The 17,369-nt window shown below is 29.1% G+C and overlaps 2 protein-coding genes across 7 annotated transcripts in view; both read right to left on the reverse strand.

The window, feature by feature from the left end:
* Positions 1-2,256: 2,256 nt before the first annotated feature.
* Positions 2,257-3,039, reverse strand: LOC129287975 (uncharacterized). The gene is made up of 3 exons (XM_054924275.1): positions 2,617-3,039; positions 2,457-2,519; positions 2,257-2,347 (listed from the first exon to the last, which is right to left on the reverse strand). The coding sequence occupies exons 1-3, from the start codon at positions 2,898-2,900 to the stop codon at positions 2,296-2,298; spliced, it is 399 nt and encodes a 132-aa protein (XP_054780250.1). The 5' UTR covers positions 2,901-3,039; the 3' UTR covers positions 2,257-2,295.
* Positions 3,040-10,016: 6,977 nt separating this feature from the next.
* The window catches only part of LOC129288263 (disease resistance protein At4g27190-like), a 28,212-nt gene continuing 20,859 nt past the window's right edge, over positions 10,017-17,369 (reverse strand). The window contains exons 6-11 of one of the 6 annotated variants that reach the window (XR_008587966.1): positions 16,692-17,294; positions 15,706-16,541; positions 11,704-12,427; positions 10,770-11,349; positions 10,374-10,443; positions 10,017-10,272 (exon numbers count right to left, since the gene is read on the reverse strand). The gene's annotated coding sequence lies outside the window, so the exon portion shown is untranslated. Of the gene's footprint in view, positions 10,297-10,373; positions 10,444-10,769; positions 11,506-11,703; positions 12,428-15,705; positions 16,542-16,691; positions 17,295-17,369 lie in introns of all 6 variants that reach the window. The other 5 variants (XR_008587964.1, XR_008587963.1, XR_008587965.1 and 2 more) reach the window with 5 other exon arrangements.

Below are 17,369 nucleotides of genomic sequence, written 5' to 3' on the forward strand. Positions count from 1 at the left end.
TAAAGATCTTTATATCATTATCTTTACAATTGGTCGATGCCTTCCCACTTCCTTTTGGATAGTTTAAATCATCATTATCCATTATTCATTCTAATATAATTATGCAAACATCAAGTACCTATAACTACTCGAAATAATGAAAATGTATTTCTCTTTTAAAAAGTATGTACTAGTTTGTTGGCAAAACGCTTAAAAGCCAAACTTCACAAGTTCATATATTTCATCATTTAATTTCATGCTTTAGCAATGAGACAAGCCATTCATATTCGACTGTGTAAATTTTGTATAGCAAAAGAAACATAATCGGTTTAAATTTCGTCAACCCAGCATTCAAATTAAGATTTGTTAACAATTTAATCAAGAAGAAGAAAATTGAACGCCTTTCATTGATGAAACAACAAACCCCAAACTACTTTGAGATGAAAACAATGAGGTCAAGATCCCTAAATCTTCAATTTATTTGGCTCCATTTGACAGTAACTCTAGAAAATTAAAGGAGTCCAATTTCATTACCGGAAAATCGGGGCTTGCAATATTTATTATAACCTAATTATAATCATTTCTCGACGTCAATCAGCTTTTTTTTTTCATGATGATAAATTTTTATCTAGAGATACATGATATTTTACATCTAATAAATTCATTTTATTTCATAATTCATCCCCTTTCTTATTCCATTTTATTTTGTAAGCTATAAATAGAACTACTAGACTCTGCTTCCCCCAAATTTCCAACAATGGATTTCCATAAAAGAAATGGAAACATCAACAGCTTCTTCGATAAATAGCTACATTGCATTCATGGGTTACTTAGTCAGGCCCAAGGATCTTTTTTTTTTTTGTGGGAAAAAAAAATAAAAAAATGACAATAAAATCTTTCTAAATTATATAAATAACAGTTTGTTCTCTTGAGATGTATAATTTCAATGAAGTCCCTAAAGGCCTCTTTGTTAATAAATTTTAAAGTAAAAAGATTATTTTACCCTTACTGAAAATAATAAGTCCCATTCACAATTTTTGTTCTGCAATTAGTAAAAGTTAAATAAGAAATCATAACTTAAGAAATAACACTTTTGTTATGTGAATTGCAAGAATTGTAGAAAAAATAATAATTTATCAAATGTAATTTTTATTATTCAAAAATAAATTCTCAAAATAACAAACCTTATTCACAATTTTTGTTTAAAGAATCACAACTTTTATTCAAATAATCACAAGAATTGAATAAGAAATCACAACTTATCAATAAAGATAACATGATCTTTTCAATTTAAAATTTATTGACAAAGAAGTTCTCAAAAACTTCAGTGAAATTATAACATTTTAAGGAATCAGATTATTATTTGTAAGAATTTTATTGTTATTTTTTGAAAGAACAACGAGTCATATTCACATGTTGCAATAAAATTGAGAAAAGCTCTGTCTCTTACTCAAAAATGGTTCACAGGTTGCAATAAAATTGAGAAAAGCTCTGTCTCTTACTCAAAAATGGTTAATATCTGAATGTGCAATTAATAATATCATTAATATTAATGGATTAATTTTTATGAATTTGATGCATTTGACATATGAATTATATATTATTAAATTGATATTTCTAACATGGGTTTTGATTTGATCATTTTATAACTTTGAATTTTAACTGAATGTTGAGCGATGCAAGGTACTATTGTTGAATGAAAATTTCAAATAATTTAGATTGGTCATATTTGAAACAAGATGGAATGGTTTTTATAATGAACCCAAAACACTATTAACAAGTTTTCAACTAACATTATTGTGTTAGTTATATCGAGTAGAAAAAACCTAGTCTTCCACAATGTAGCAAACTAGGAGAAGTATCACATAAAAAAAATGATTGTATTAGCCCTGATAAATCAACCAGTTTAATAATGCATCTACTTGTTTGGATAATCGAGACTATGTTGGATCTCTCTTTCAACTAATACCCTGTTTGCCTCTGTTCTTTGAAACTAAAAACAGAGCTAAACCCAGAAAAATATCACAAGACTCACGCTCATTGGTGTGCAAAGCAAATGATGCATGACCAGTGTAGTGATTAAGAGAAGAAGTCATCCATGAACTCTCATACAAAAATCTTAAAAAGCGCACGCATTCTCTGACAAGTGTTCATTTCCAAATCAAAGTCACTCAAACAATTTGTCCAAAATTCCTTCTGATTCAAATATATAGGTCGCCGCCTCAAATTGGAATTCAATGAAGTTTTTATTATCTGAATATTTTACAACTTACAATCGGCAAATAAGACACCACACACAAACTTAGTCTTCAATTTCTACATCATCAACCCAAGGAAAACCACATGGACGGTTCCAATCTCCCTCAACCTACATAATTTCAAAGAATAATAATACACATACTAGTTAGAAATTTTATTTTGAACTGTTATTTCATTTCTAATCAACACTACTGTAGCCAGTATCACTTACTACTTACTTTAAAGCAGCGTGTGACTGAGGAGCAAAACCAAAATAAGCTTGTCTTGTAAATGATGATTTCCTGAAATTATCATTTAAAGTAAATAGTAAGCTTCAGCATCGTTAAGCCAGCAAAGATAATTAAGTCTCAAGTTGCTCCTCCTGAGATTGTTTCGTACCCGGCAACAATTTCTACTAGTTGTTCACAATTTTTAACTTCTAGTTCTCCGAGGCTTTCAAGTTTGCCTTGGGCCATTGATGCTGGAAACAAGCTTTTAAGGCTACTGCACCCCTCAATATACACTTTCTGCAAACATTGGAAGCTGAGAATTTCCTTAGGATCCTCGTTCCAAACATGTTCCAGATTGGGCAATTGGTCCAACGCCAATCTTTCCAGTGCAAAGGAGAAACGCGTGGACATGGGACCCACATCAAATATTGCCTCGACAGCGTTGCAATCCATTACTGTTAACCAGAAGGGGACCAAATGAGAGGGAATCGCATGAATCAAAGATTGGCAACCATCCACTGTTAGATTCGTCAAGTTACAGAAGCCTCTATCTGGGACTGGCACAACACACTGCCATACTTCCAGTAGCTCCGGGTTATCTCAAAGCTCCAAATATGATATATGTTGTGCACAGTTTGCATGCTGCACAAGCAAAACAATTGAAGCAGTGGAAGTCGACTATCAGTGTAATATGTATATGATTTCTATGAGGTCAATTTTGAACATCAACAAATAGCAATATGAGTGAGAGAGATGAAATTACTTTCTAAGCACTTGAGTGACTTTGATCATTATATAATGGCTAATGCCTAATATTATATACAAGTTAATAAACTTTTTTCTTTGCTCAAATTCCTTTTCAAATACAGGCTCTTTTTTAAAAATATATATATATATATTTGAGATTTTTTTAAAAAAATATTTTTCTATTATGGAAAAAAAAAAAAGCAAAGATAAGATAAAAGAAAAGGAGGGTCTTTTTTAACCGAAAAGCAAGGACTTCATTAGAAAATCCTTTCCGTCATAATCCCATTGATAATTTGGTCACAAATTATTTTTAATTTTATTATATGTTTCATAACATATATTTATATATAATTTATTATTATGCTATAAATAAATAATTTAATAATTATAATTTATTATTTTAAATTATTTAAATATTAATAATAATTTAAATTGTATACTTGACTATTGTTGTTGTTTTGATACCATACATAATTATTGTTATATAACAAAAAATAGTTTTCAAGAAATAATTTTAAAATATAAAATATTATATATTATAAAAATTATAAAACAATATATAATAATAATAATAAAATATTTTCTCAATTTAATATTAAATTTCCTATCACAAACAATTTTTTAAAAATATAATAGAATAGAAATAATTATTATATAAAAAAGTAATTTATCATATTGATAACTAAAAACAATGTTAAATAAATAATATATTTATTGATATGCATGCGTGTGTATTTGCGCGTGTGAGGTTAAATATTATATATTTAATTTATTAATTAAAATTTAAAAATTTTATTCAGCTTTACTGGCAAAAATGTTGAACGTAAAGGCCTTACAAAAGTGTTGTTATTGTCAATAATATTCTATAAGTAATTATATATTTGGAAAATAGTATTATCTTTTAATATAGTTCAGCATTTAATTGGAGTATTAGTTTCTTTTGTTAACATTTCTAAAAATAAATTAAGATCATCAATATTAGAATTATCATTAAAATTTTAAGAATTTTTAAAGATTAATACAAAAAATGTTCAATTCATCCTCATTCAAAGCTTTAAATTTTTAGCAAAAATATATAATTAATGTTAATGCTTAATGAGAGAAATAATAATTACTTAAATAGGATATAAATAGACATTTTTTGAAGTTTAAGGCAATGCGCCTTAATCCCCTGATGGCATGAAGTTTTCTTAAGCTTCAAAGGTTTAGCTTATCTTATATGCTTTTGGCCAAAAAAAAAAAAAGAACTTATCTTATACGGTAAAAAAAAAAAAAAAAAATTGGCAGCTATACCTTAGGCCTTGAGTAAGAGGGAGAGACTAGAGAGAATATTTTGATCAAATGGTAGAAATAACAGGTGGAGAGTGATTTAGGAAAATTGCTGAAAAATCTGTTAATAGAAATTTTATTGCACTCAAGGGCTCGAAATCTTTTAAAGGACCAAGGTCCTTTAAAGTGTATATGTGAATGGGAAGGAAATGAGCAAAATCCAACGTTGTCTTCCTCTGCGAATATCTTCTTCATCGACCCACCTGGCCTCCTCTTCTAATCTGTCTTCTCATCATAAAGCGGCTTTTTCTTCTTCTCCAACATCGCCAACAAAACGTGGTGAGTTTCTCTTCTTTATTTTTTTTTTATGATCTTTTTACTGTAAATCTAAACCGTTTAAATTAAATTTATATTTTTAAAAATTATTAAATTTAAATTTTAAAATCTAATTTAACAGTTTAGATCTATATTGATTTTTTCTTTTTTCTGTTGCAAAGGAAAAAATCCAACTCCTAACACAACCCCTCCTACTATTCTCCATCACTTCTTTTTCTTCATCCATAGTTTCATCATTAGTTGGGGAAAATTTTAGAAAACATAACAAAGAGGTCCTAAAAGAGTCAATTAATTTGAGTTAGGTCTCAAATGCTAAATTTCAAGAATTTGCAACTCAATCTCTTAATTTTGCAATTCTATTATGATAAATTTGCAACTTGTACTCTCAATTTTAACAAAAAAAATAATTTTTTATTCTTCAACTATGTTAAAATTTAAAAAATAAGCTGCAAATTCATCACAATGCAATTACAAAATTGAGAAATTGAGTTGTAAATTTTTAAAGTTTGACATTTAAAATTTAGCTTTAATTAATTAATTCTTTTCGGACCTCTTTGTCATTCTCCCAAACTTTGAAGGTTTCAAATTCATTATTATGAGCCAAGGGCCTATGTAAATGCAGGCTAAAGTTTTTTTGGGAATGGTCATGAACCTTCACCTGCCAAAATAATCGATGATCATCCTAAAACAATCTTAATTAATGTGGCTATCATCTTAAAACTCTTCTATTATACATACGATTCCTTTGATGATCACTTGATTTGTTTTCTTTGTGGCAAGATTGTCATTCATTGGCAACTTTTCTATTTGTGTCAAGTGGAAAACTAATATGAACATTACAAGTCAGCAAGAATTCTTAACAGAACCTATCACCAAAGACCCCAAAAACCCCACTTAGTGTCGACATTTTTCAAAACCTCTGTAGTGGGGGGAAAAAGATAAGCAGAACCTAGATCTTATAATCAGTCATCATCAAAAATTACAAACAAAACAAATTGGAGAAACTCTCATCACAAGGAACACATAATTATTGGCCCTTTACAAATTGGAATCATACCCAATCGCCATCCCTTGTTTGCTTCCTTGTCTTTTCTATCATGACATCTTCATTGTTTACCAGCACCTTCATCCTCCTTTAACTAAAGGGCAATTTCATCATTTTCTACACTATTAATTTGTTGAATGGGGACTTTTGAGCAATTTCCCCTTTTTTGATAATAGAAAGTTAAAAACCATAATTTTTCGCTAATTATCAAATAAGTTGGGAAAATTTTTTTGTTGGAGGTTAAGTTTTTTTTTTTTTTGAAAATCATTTGTAGAGACAAATTAGTCAACACGGGAAAAACACTACTTCTTTGTGGGGTCTTGATCAGATCCTTATGGGATCCCTTTTCCCCCTCGTAGGCTTCAATTCTCCACAGAAAAAGGTGACTATGAAAGATGAAACTTCAAACAAAGATGGTGGTCTAACTTGCCTTCTCCCTCACAAGTTCATATATTTCGTCATTTTCATGCTTTAGGTCAGACACGCCATTCGTAAAATCTTTTGGTAATAATTAGATATTAATTTCATGCTAAAATTTATTTCCTAGTTGACTGTATAAAGTTTGTATAGCAAAAGAAATATAATTAAAGAAACATGAAACTTTTAACCTTTTAAATTTGTCTCAGTTATCAATTTAAAAGGTGTCATTTAAATGGAAGGTGGGTGGTACCAAGAAAAATGGTTAAAAGAAAACGTATCATTTAAATGGAAGGTGGTTAATGCTTAAATAATAACTGACGGATATTTCAAATATCAATCATTTATTTTATTATAATATATGACTAGTCTATAAACACCAGTCATGTAAAGCTCTAAATTCTGGAAAATCTTTTAATTAAAATTAACACCTATCATTTATGGGAATAATGTTATATGACGGGTGTGGAACATTTCAATTTCTAGCATTTTAAAATATTAAAAAAATTATACTTTACAAGACAGATGTTTCATTTATGGGGAAAACGTTATATGATGGGTCTAGAAACACCCGTTATATAATGTTTTAATTTTTAGCATTTTAAAGTATTAAAAAAAATATATGCTTTATATGATGAGTGTTTGAAATGCCTGTTATATAAAGTCATTCACACATGTGATGGGCATAGCAAAATAAAAGACAGGCATTCAAATGTTTGTTATTTATTTGTGTTTAAATAATTAGATTTTCTTTCATTTTTTAGATTTGTGCCTGATAGTCTTCCTCTTATCTCTTCTTCACTTGCATACAAAATCACAAGAGAACTCACAAAGTCCCTTCATTATTGCCATCCTCAACCACCATCCACTGCTCCATCATGATTCCATCGCCATCATTCACCATCGTCGTGATTTTGTCATTGCATTTCAACCTTTTTTCATCCAAGGTGATTTTTTTTTTATGTTTTCTACGTTTTTTTTTCAATGTCCTTTTTTTTCTTGGTCATGATAATGATTTATTAATTGTTTTTAAATTTTTTATTGATTGATTTTACTTGTTTAACATTTTATTCATTGTTGCTTGATTTTGGTGTTGTGTCTTGTTAAAAATTGATAATATTTAATGTGTTCTTAAATTGAAAATGCTAATAGAGCTTATGGAAAGCCTTAGAATGATTATGAGGATAAAAACGGGTAATCAAAATATATATTCATAATGACTATTTTTTTATGAATTTTGAACAAATTATTTGAATAATTTTTAATTTAAAGTATATCCCTTATTTGATTTGGGTAGTTTTATTGTTAGAAACTATATATTAAAATGTACTAGTATACTAAATTTCATGACAAATGAAGTTGATTTGAGTGACCAAAATTGACTTGCATTTTCTTTAAAAATCATAGTTATTTTGTAAAGATTTTGACATTTGATAATGAATGATATCTTCTTGACATGAGATTGCTAATGTAGGGTATGAGTAACTTTGGAATGATCAATGAGACCCAAAAAAAAAAATTATTGGAATTGATGTTTATGGTGTTTTTCTTTTTTCTTTGTTTTCTAATTAATTTTGTGAGATAATTTTATAATTTAAATTTTATGTCTTATTTGATTGGGATAATTTTATTGTTGAAAGCTATATATTAAAATGTAATAGTGAGCCAAATTATATGATAATTAGAGTTGATTTGAGTAATTATAATTTACTTTTGATTACTTTGAAAATGCTATTTTGTGAATTTTGTTGCTGTTAGGATTGTGTATAGTTAAATTTGGTTTGTTGGTGGAAGCATAACTAGTATTTAGAGTTTTACTAGTTTTTATTACTTGATATTAGTTGGTAAATTAGTTTACTTTGAAAAACTCTATACATTGATTACTTGATGGATTATAATAGGATATTTGTTTTCATTTTGTATTGATTATAGGGAAAATGACAATTAGCGACCTTGTAAGAATATTAATGATAATTACATACCTTAAATTATTGAAATCCTAATAACAAACCATGGTCCTTACTTTCAATAATTGTCTTTCATTAATTTGTTTGAGATTCACAACAGACTTCAATAAATTCCCGACTATACAAAGATTTCTAACTATCTTTTGTCAAATTTCCAAAAGATAGCAAAAAATTATAAGTAATTGGCTTGTAATTCACAACAGGCTTTTGTAAATTTTAATTGAAGTTACAAATAATCCCAAATACATTTACTAAATTTTTCAAATAATTTATCTATATATTGAAAGAAAAAAAGCATAAATAATTAGCTTGCAATTTACAACTGATCTTGTAAATTTTTAATTAATGTTACAAATAATCTTAAGTATATTTATTTACTTAATTTTTTAAGTGGTTTATCTGTATATTGACAGCAAAAAATTGATACTTTCAACTAACTTATAAATTTTCAAATGATGTTACAAATAGTTCTAAGCGTAGTTAGCATATTTCGCAATTAAGTATTCACATTTTTTTATTACAAGTAAGGACTATGCTCTTTTATAAGGATTTCAATATTCCCAACTAAGTATTCACGTATTTTTATTACAAGTAAGGACTATGCTCTTTTATAAGCATTTCAATAATTTAATGTCTGTAATTCATTGATGTTCTTACAAGGTCCCTAATTATCATTTCTCTTTGATCATAACCCAATTCAATTGGTATTCATACATAGAAATGTTCAATTTGTTGTTCAGTTATTATTTTTTATAGCTGTTATCAGAGGCTGTTATAAATAACAATCTTCTTTACAAAAAAAATGATGATTATTTACTTAACTGTTCTTTATTCTTATCAATAAATGATAGCTATTTAATTTACTCATTATTTATACTTTAGTACCAAAATTTCTAAAGAATAAATGATGGATAAATTAAATGCCTATCATTTATTGTGACTATAAATGATGGATAATTAATTTACCTGCTATTCATGGTGAGAATAAATGACTTACAAAAGGGATAAAAAAATATACTTTTAAATGACGGGTTATCTAATTATCATTTATACATAGGAATAAATGATGGGGAAAGATTGAGTAATATTTTTTAAGAATTCTTTATTTTTTTAGGAGAAAAGAAAATTGAGTCATATTCGCTTACTCAAACAGTTAATATCTAAATGTGCACTTAATATATCATTATATCATTAATATCAATGGATAAAATTTTGTGAAAATGCTTATTTAATTTGATGCACTTGACTTATGAATTATATATTATTAAATTGATATTTCTGACAAAGTATTTGGTTTTGACTTTTGACATTGTCATTTTATAACTTCAATTTTTGTTTGAAATCAAAATTAAATGAACGTTGACCGATGCAAGATACTATTGTTGATAAAAAAATTTGAGATAATTTAGATTAATCATATTTAAAACAAGATGGAAAGGTCTTTATAATAGACTCAAAACACTATCAAGTTTAGCAAACATGATTATGAATCATATATTTAGAATTAATCTATCACAATATAAGAACTAAGGTTTAAATCACCATTAAGAGAAGTATTGCGTTAAAAAAACATGGTTGTATTAGCTTTAATAAATTAGTACAAGTTTGGTTTTGTAGGATCTCTCCTTCAACTTGTCTACCTCTGTTCTTTGAAACTAAAAACAAAGCTAAACCTAGAAAAATATCGCAAGACTCTCGCTCATCGGTGTGTAAATTAAGCAAATGATGCATGATCAGTGAAGAGATCTAAGAGAGGAAATCATCCATGAACTCTCATCCAAAAATATCTTAAAAAGCGCACACATTCTCAACTGACAAGCGTTCGTTTTCTTATCAATGTCATTCAAACAATTTGTCCAGAGTTCCTTCTGATTCAAATATAAAGGTCACCACCTCAAATTGGAATTCAGTAAGTTTTCATCTCTGAATATTTTACAACTTACAATCTGGAACTGAGAATCCACACAAACCTAGTCTTCAATTTCTACATCATCAACCCAAGGAAAATGACAAGGACGATTCCAATCTCCCTCAACCTGCATAACTTCAAAGAGTAATAATATATACACTAATCAAAGATTTTATTTTGAGTTATTATTTTTCTCTAGCTAATCAACAATACATACAGTAGCTAGCATCACTTACTGTATTTACTTTAAAGCGGTGTGACTGAGAAGCAGAACCAAAATAAGCTTGTCTTGTAAAAGATGATTTCCTGAAACAATAAACACAAACAAAGTAAGCAACACAGCTCCCTAGTCTTTTCCATTTGCATCCCAAATATCTTCTACTATAGACGTTATAACTCTGTGCGTGGATATAGTCAACTATGTTGCATTATAGCCCCACATTGAACTAATAAACGATGTTAAGTTTGGCTCAAATCATGAAAACAAAGGGACATTTAATAGGTCACTTTAAGATTGAAGGCAATAGAAAGAGAGCTAGAGAGAGAGAGAGTATAAACAACTATCTGCGTAAACATGACCATTAATGATTATGCATTACTAAAGTAGAAGTAGACATTAATTATATACCTACCGATAACAGTGCAAAATTTCTCATTTGTAATAACTCATCAGGCTGCCTTCTTGAAGGCCTTCTCCAGCATAGCTCTAAGATTATTATCCAAAAGATAATCAATAGTCACATTATCCGGTGCATATATATCAGCATGAGAGAAACCTTCATCTGAGAGCAGTCGAATATTGAAACTTGTTCCAAGGAAGGGAATTTCAAATTGCAAGTCCCCGGGTAAAAGCTATCAAGTCTTGGAAGATCGCTGATAAACAATTCTTTGAGATTCTCAAATGTTATCACGTCTTGACCCGATTCATCTCCTTTAGCAACTATTTGTTGCATTGATTCACAATTCCATACGGACAACTTTTTGAGTAGAGATAACTTTTTGCAGTTGAAGATGTGAACAAATATACTAATCTATCACATTTCGTTATAGTCAGACCCCTTAGCTTTGTGACAAAGAACTCAATTTTAAGGTCTTTAGTTGTGAAAAGAACACAACAAAATAGCCATCCAGATCAGAACTTTTAGAGGTGAATAACTCTTTGAAGTTACTACGAGACAATCCAAGCTCTTCTAAATGGGGCAACGATTCCTTCTGGAAAAATCCAAATGGAAATTCATGTGAATCATCAATAAAGAATTTCAATTTGAGAGATTTCACTCTCTGAAGAAGCTTTGCCTGGAATGGAGATTGCCAAATTTGCATGATGTGTTTCTTGCTGAGTGACAATTGCTTTAGGTTGGGAAAAACCTAGAATCAACAAAGTCATTTTTAGAATATGGCGATAATAAGGGGTTAAATTTAAAATATTTAACTACCTCAAAATAGAACTCTGTAGTATATTTGTAATCTAGCTGACAAGTGAATTTAAAATTATTGTATCAAGGTGATTGATGTAGATCATGATTATTGAAGATATTTTAAAAAATGTGATAATAGCAAAATTACCTTTTCTAATGTGAGATAGTGGCTTTTGTGTCTTTTGCAAAATAATCTTGACCTAATGGTGGGAAATTCTTCAGCTGACCACATTGATAGACAAGTAATTTTTCTAACTTGGGCCATTCCAAATTGTCTATTGATGGATGGATGCACTTGAGCTTTGGCAATGTATGGAGTTTCAGCATGGTTAGGCCAGCAAAGATAATTGAGTTTGAAGTTGCTCCTCCTGAGATTGTTTCATACCCGGCAACAATTTCTACTAATTGTTCACAATTTTTCACTTTTAGTTCCCTGAGGCTTTCAAGTTTGCCCTGGGCCATTGATGCTGGAAACAAGCTTTTGAGGCCACTGCACCCATCAATACACACTTCCTGCAAACATTGGAAGCTGATAATTTCCTTAGGATCCTCGTTCCAAACATGTTCCAGATTGGGTAATTGTTCCAACGTCAATGTTTCCAGTGCAAAGGAGAAAGGCGTGGACATGGGACCCACATCAACTATTGCCTTGACAGCATTGCAATCTCGTACTGTTAACCATTTCAAGCTACAGAGGAAGGGGACCAAGTGAGAGGGAATCGCATGTGTCAAAGATTGGCAACCATGCACTGTCAGATCCGTCAAGTTACAAAAGCCTCTCTATCTGGGACTGGCACAACACACTGCCATACTTCCAGTAGCTCCGGGTTATCTCAAAGCTCCAGATATTCGTCTTGTGCACGGTTTGCAAGCTGCACAAGCAAAACAATTGAAGCAGTGGAAGTCGACTATTAGTGTAATATGTATATGATTTCTAAAAGGTTTGTTTTGGACATCAACAAATAGCAATATGAGTGAGAGATGAAATTACTTTCTAAGCACTTGAATGACTTGAATCATTATATAATGGCTAATGCCTAATATTATATACAAGTTAATAAACATTTTCTTTTGTTCAAATTCCTTTTGAAATACAGACTCTTTTCTTAAAAAAAATATAGAATTCAGATTTTTTTAAAAAAAAATATTTTTCTATTATGGAAAAAACCAAAGATAAGGTGAAAGAAAAGGAGGGTCTTTTTTAACCAAAAAGCAACGACTTCGTGAGATTTCCGTTCAGCACTCTACTTATTCAAATACCTTAAATAAAAGTATTACATATCAGTTAAAATTAACATTCAAAATACATTATGATTAAAAAAGCCAAAGATCATAAAATTTCAATGAAATTAAATTAAAATGGTAAAAAATTATAAGTATCATGACTGGGAATTTTTAAAAAACATTAAATAGTTATGGAAATCATATAATGATAATTTAATGTATTAATTGGACCTTATATTTTTAGTTTTAAACTTTAATCGATGTGTTGTCTTGACCAGAAGCCTCCGGCCACTTTTGTTGTATATTTAAATTTTGTTCACATTTTCTATATTTTATCTTTTCTTGTTATCTCATTAATTTCTTGTTTTAAAAGTAATTCACAATTTTTGTAAACAACCACATATAATATTTTAAAGAAAAGGAGTATAAATGATTCACAAGTCTTAATTTACTTAAAAATAATAAACTTAAATATATAGAGTTAAGCATCTAATTTCTTTAAAAAACGCCAGTCATAACACAAAGAAATACTTTTATGAAAAATCAACAATTTCTTTATCTCCACCTACAATAAGTTTGGCACAGCTTAGCTTTGATTGTAAGATTGCTGGATAAGAAGTACACAATTATTTTTTAACATAATTATGTAAAAAAAATTAGTAACTTTGAATATTATTTTACTTTTAAAGAAATTCGTGTATCTAAGAAATTCCTTTTTAATTTTTTTTTCTAAATATAAACATACTCTCAAATAATTATTGTTATTGCTTGCTAAAATGATTTGATAAAAAGGAAAATCCACGAACCTCCCCTCTATAATAACTTATTCATAGAAATTTTCATTCCCTTTTTAAAATCAATATAAAATTCTCTAAAATCAAAAATTGTAAAGCACAAACCTCCCCTTACTTTTATAATTCTGTTTTCATCCCGCCAATCACTAATTGACTGCTATATCACATCTTTTTGACCAAAATATCCTAATTTAAAATAAATGTTTATAAAAATCATTTAGGCTACAAAAAATAATTCTAAGGAACATACTTTTAACTTCTTTAAATTATTTTAAAATTATTTAGTTATGAAAACTTGTATTTAGTAATTTCTAAATTTTAAATGCATAAGTTAGATAAAATAATATTTCAAATATATAATAAAATTAATGAATGGATAATTTAATATAATATAAAATAATTTTTTTTGGCCTGAAAGATAAATTAGTCGATACCATTTATTTTTATTTCATTATAAATTAGAGAGAGTGGACAAGGGGCCGACCTACAACGCTTCTGAACATATATATGGTACTACAGCTAAAGTCTCTATCTCACAATTTTCTCTTTGTTCCCCCACGTCCTTTACCCATAACCAAACAAACCCCCACTTCTTATACTTCATTGCATACGAAACAAACACACACACATTAAGTTATATAATTCTTCGGGAGCATTATAAAATATATACACTTTTAATTTATTAAAATATTTTTGTTAATTATGACTAACTTCTCGTTCATAAAAAATGATCCTGTTATTTATATATACATATTTTTTGGATATATATTAGTTATTACATATTCCTCTTTTTCTTTCAATTTAATCATTTCAAAAAAAAAAACATCAATTATTATAAAAATTGAACATTTGCAATAATATAGACTTTTTTATTTGATTTGATTAAAATATTAATTCAGATTTTTCTACGTATGCCAAATATTTTTAAATTTATATCTTATGCATATTGACTTAATTTCTTCATAAAATTTCAATATTTATCATACTCCCTCCAAATCATCAATCAAATAATTAAATTTACATATTTAATGTATTTTTTAAAACAAATAAGGAAACTTGGGTTTTAAATTAAAAATCAGAAAAATATTAATGATAAGAAAGAATTATAGATTAAATTAATAATATATAAGAATAAATATTTGATTTTATTATTATTTTATTTTTAAAAGTTATAAAAAGTTAAATTAATAATATATATTGATTTCAAAAAGAAAACTTGGCCTTCCTTAAGTTCAAAGGCTGGTTCCGCCCCTTGGAGTGGACAAAATATATAATGAGGTCAAAATATATAACAAATTTATCTCCACCTATAGTTACTATTATGAAATATTATTTTATGTTAAAAGAAATTCGTGTAACTAAGAAATTCCTTCTTAAACAATTCATTTTTCGTAAATATAAATATACGCTCAAAATATTAATGCTATTGCTAACTAAAAGGATTTGATCAAGAGGAAAATACATGGACCTCCCATCTATAATAGCATAATTGTCGAAATCTTCATTCTATTTTTAAAATTAATATAAACTTCTCTAAGATTATAAGTTTTAAAGTTATTAAAAAAACTAGAAGTTTTAAAACACAAACCTCCCTTACTTTTAAAATTCTATTTCCATCCACCATGTCATTAATTGATGGCTAAATCACATCATTTGGACCAAAATACCATAATTTAAGTTTTAAATACATAAATTGGATAATTTTAAACTTGTATGTCAAAAAATTAGTGAATGGAGAATTTAATATTGTAATTGATAAATTAGTTGATACCATTTATGTTTATTTTAATTTAAATTATGGAGAGTGGAAAATTATATTATGAGGTCAAATAATAAATTTAAATCTTTAGCATAATTTTCATTAATAAAATTAAGCAATTTAAAATCTTTAACTAAATATTATTAACAATATTAAAATTTTTACTAAAGTTCAGATTTTAAATACAGAAAGAAAATGTCTGACCCAAAAAAAAAAAATAGAGAGAGGAAATGCCTGCAATTTTAGCCAAACCGAATGACTATGATAAATTAACTACACCAAGTAAAAGGAGTTTGGAAATAATAGATGTCTTATATCTATCGTGTTACTCCATAACATGATTATAAGAAATGAGAGTTGAGAGAGAACTTACCCGTAAATGAAATATCCCGACATTTAGATCCCTGCCACTATACTCTGGACGAGAATTTTGGCGCGTATCAAGAGGATTGGCTGAAAATTGTACAACCTTAGATGCATTTATATCTCCATGGGAAAAAATTCTCATTCTCGGACACTCATGAACAGTCACAAGTTCCAATGATGGGAAGTTAAGAGGAGAATTTCCAACTAGAAAGCTTCCAAGACTGTCCAAATCAGAAAGAGACAATGTTTTGAGTTTCCTGAATGTAATTTCATCTGCACCTGATTCATTTCCTCCTTCACCAACTATTTGTTGTATTGATCTACATGAACTTACTGTTAACTCTTCAAGTAAAGTAAAACTTTTTGCCGTTGAGGATGTGATCAAATATTGCAATGCCCTGCAATTACTCACATGTAGACCCCTTAAATTTGAGAAAGCCACAGTAGATGGTGCCAAGTTGATCAAACAAGGACAATCATCCACTTTCAACATTTCTAGGTGTCTAGGTAGAGGAGTGTGCTCCAGCCCGATTAAATTGAGCATCCACTGATGCATTAATTCTAAAATTTTCAATTCAGAAAGACCATATCACCATTGCCTTCCATATTTGATATTTCAGAGGTAAATATCTCTTTCAAGCTACCCCCACACACGTGAACCTTTTTTACATGGGGTAGCAATTCCTTTTGGAAAAATCCATATGGAAATTTATCATAATCATAACCAGCGAATTTCAATTCCAGAAATTTCACTCTTTGAAGAAGCTTTGCCTTAATCGGGGCTTGCCAAGTATGCCAGATGTTTTCCCCGCTAAGTGAAAGATGCTCAAGGTTGGGAAAAACCTAGAATCAAGAAAATTATGATTAGAAATGAACACTATTGACGGGGTAGATTTAATACTAGTAACATTGCTAGTATTAAGGTGATCAGTATACATCAAATTAAGTGAAAAGGAATTAAAAAAAGTTGTGATGGCAACAATATAATATTACCTTTTCCGCATCAACTGGAAAATGATCTTGACCCAATGCTGGGAAATTCTTTAGCAAAATGCACTGATATACAACCAACTTTTGTAACTTGGGCCATTCCAGAATATTTTGCCCTGAATAGATGCACTTGAGCTCTGGCAATCTGCGTAGCTCCAACGTGGTTAGATTTTCAACATTTACAAGTTTGCCTGGTGGAAATAAGCTCTTGAGCCTTATACATTCCTTAACAGACACACGTTGCAAAGATTGGAAGCTGAGAAATTCATGAGGGTCCTCATAATTCCAAACATTCTCCAGACTAGAGAGACCTTCCAAGGTCAATGTTTTCAAGAGAAAGGAGAATGGGGAAGACAGGGATCCCACCTCAAATATTGCCTTTACCAAACCACAATTTCGTACTTCTAAAACTTCCAAGTTACAAAGGAAGCCAAGCAAGCGAAAAGGGATCACATTCTTTGATAAGAAATAGACACTATCCACTGTCAAAGTCTTCAACCGATTGAACCCTCCATCAGGGACTGCCACTTTATCAAGCCATATATCTGCAAGCTCAAAATGATCTCTGAGATTCATTTGCTGCACATCACGTGCAAATTGTGCCAGCTGCTCCAACAAAACACGGTGGATACATTAGGCTCTCATATAACACTACTTTGACGTTCATTATAATTATATGTG

The sequence above is a fragment of the Prosopis cineraria genome, unplaced genomic scaffold, assembly GCF_029017545.1.
Source record: "Prosopis cineraria cultivar Desert tree isolate PC_DT_omini unplaced genomic scaffold, ASM2901754v1 PC12, whole genome shotgun sequence".
NCBI lineage: Eukaryota > Viridiplantae > Streptophyta > Magnoliopsida > Fabales > Fabaceae > Prosopis > Prosopis cineraria.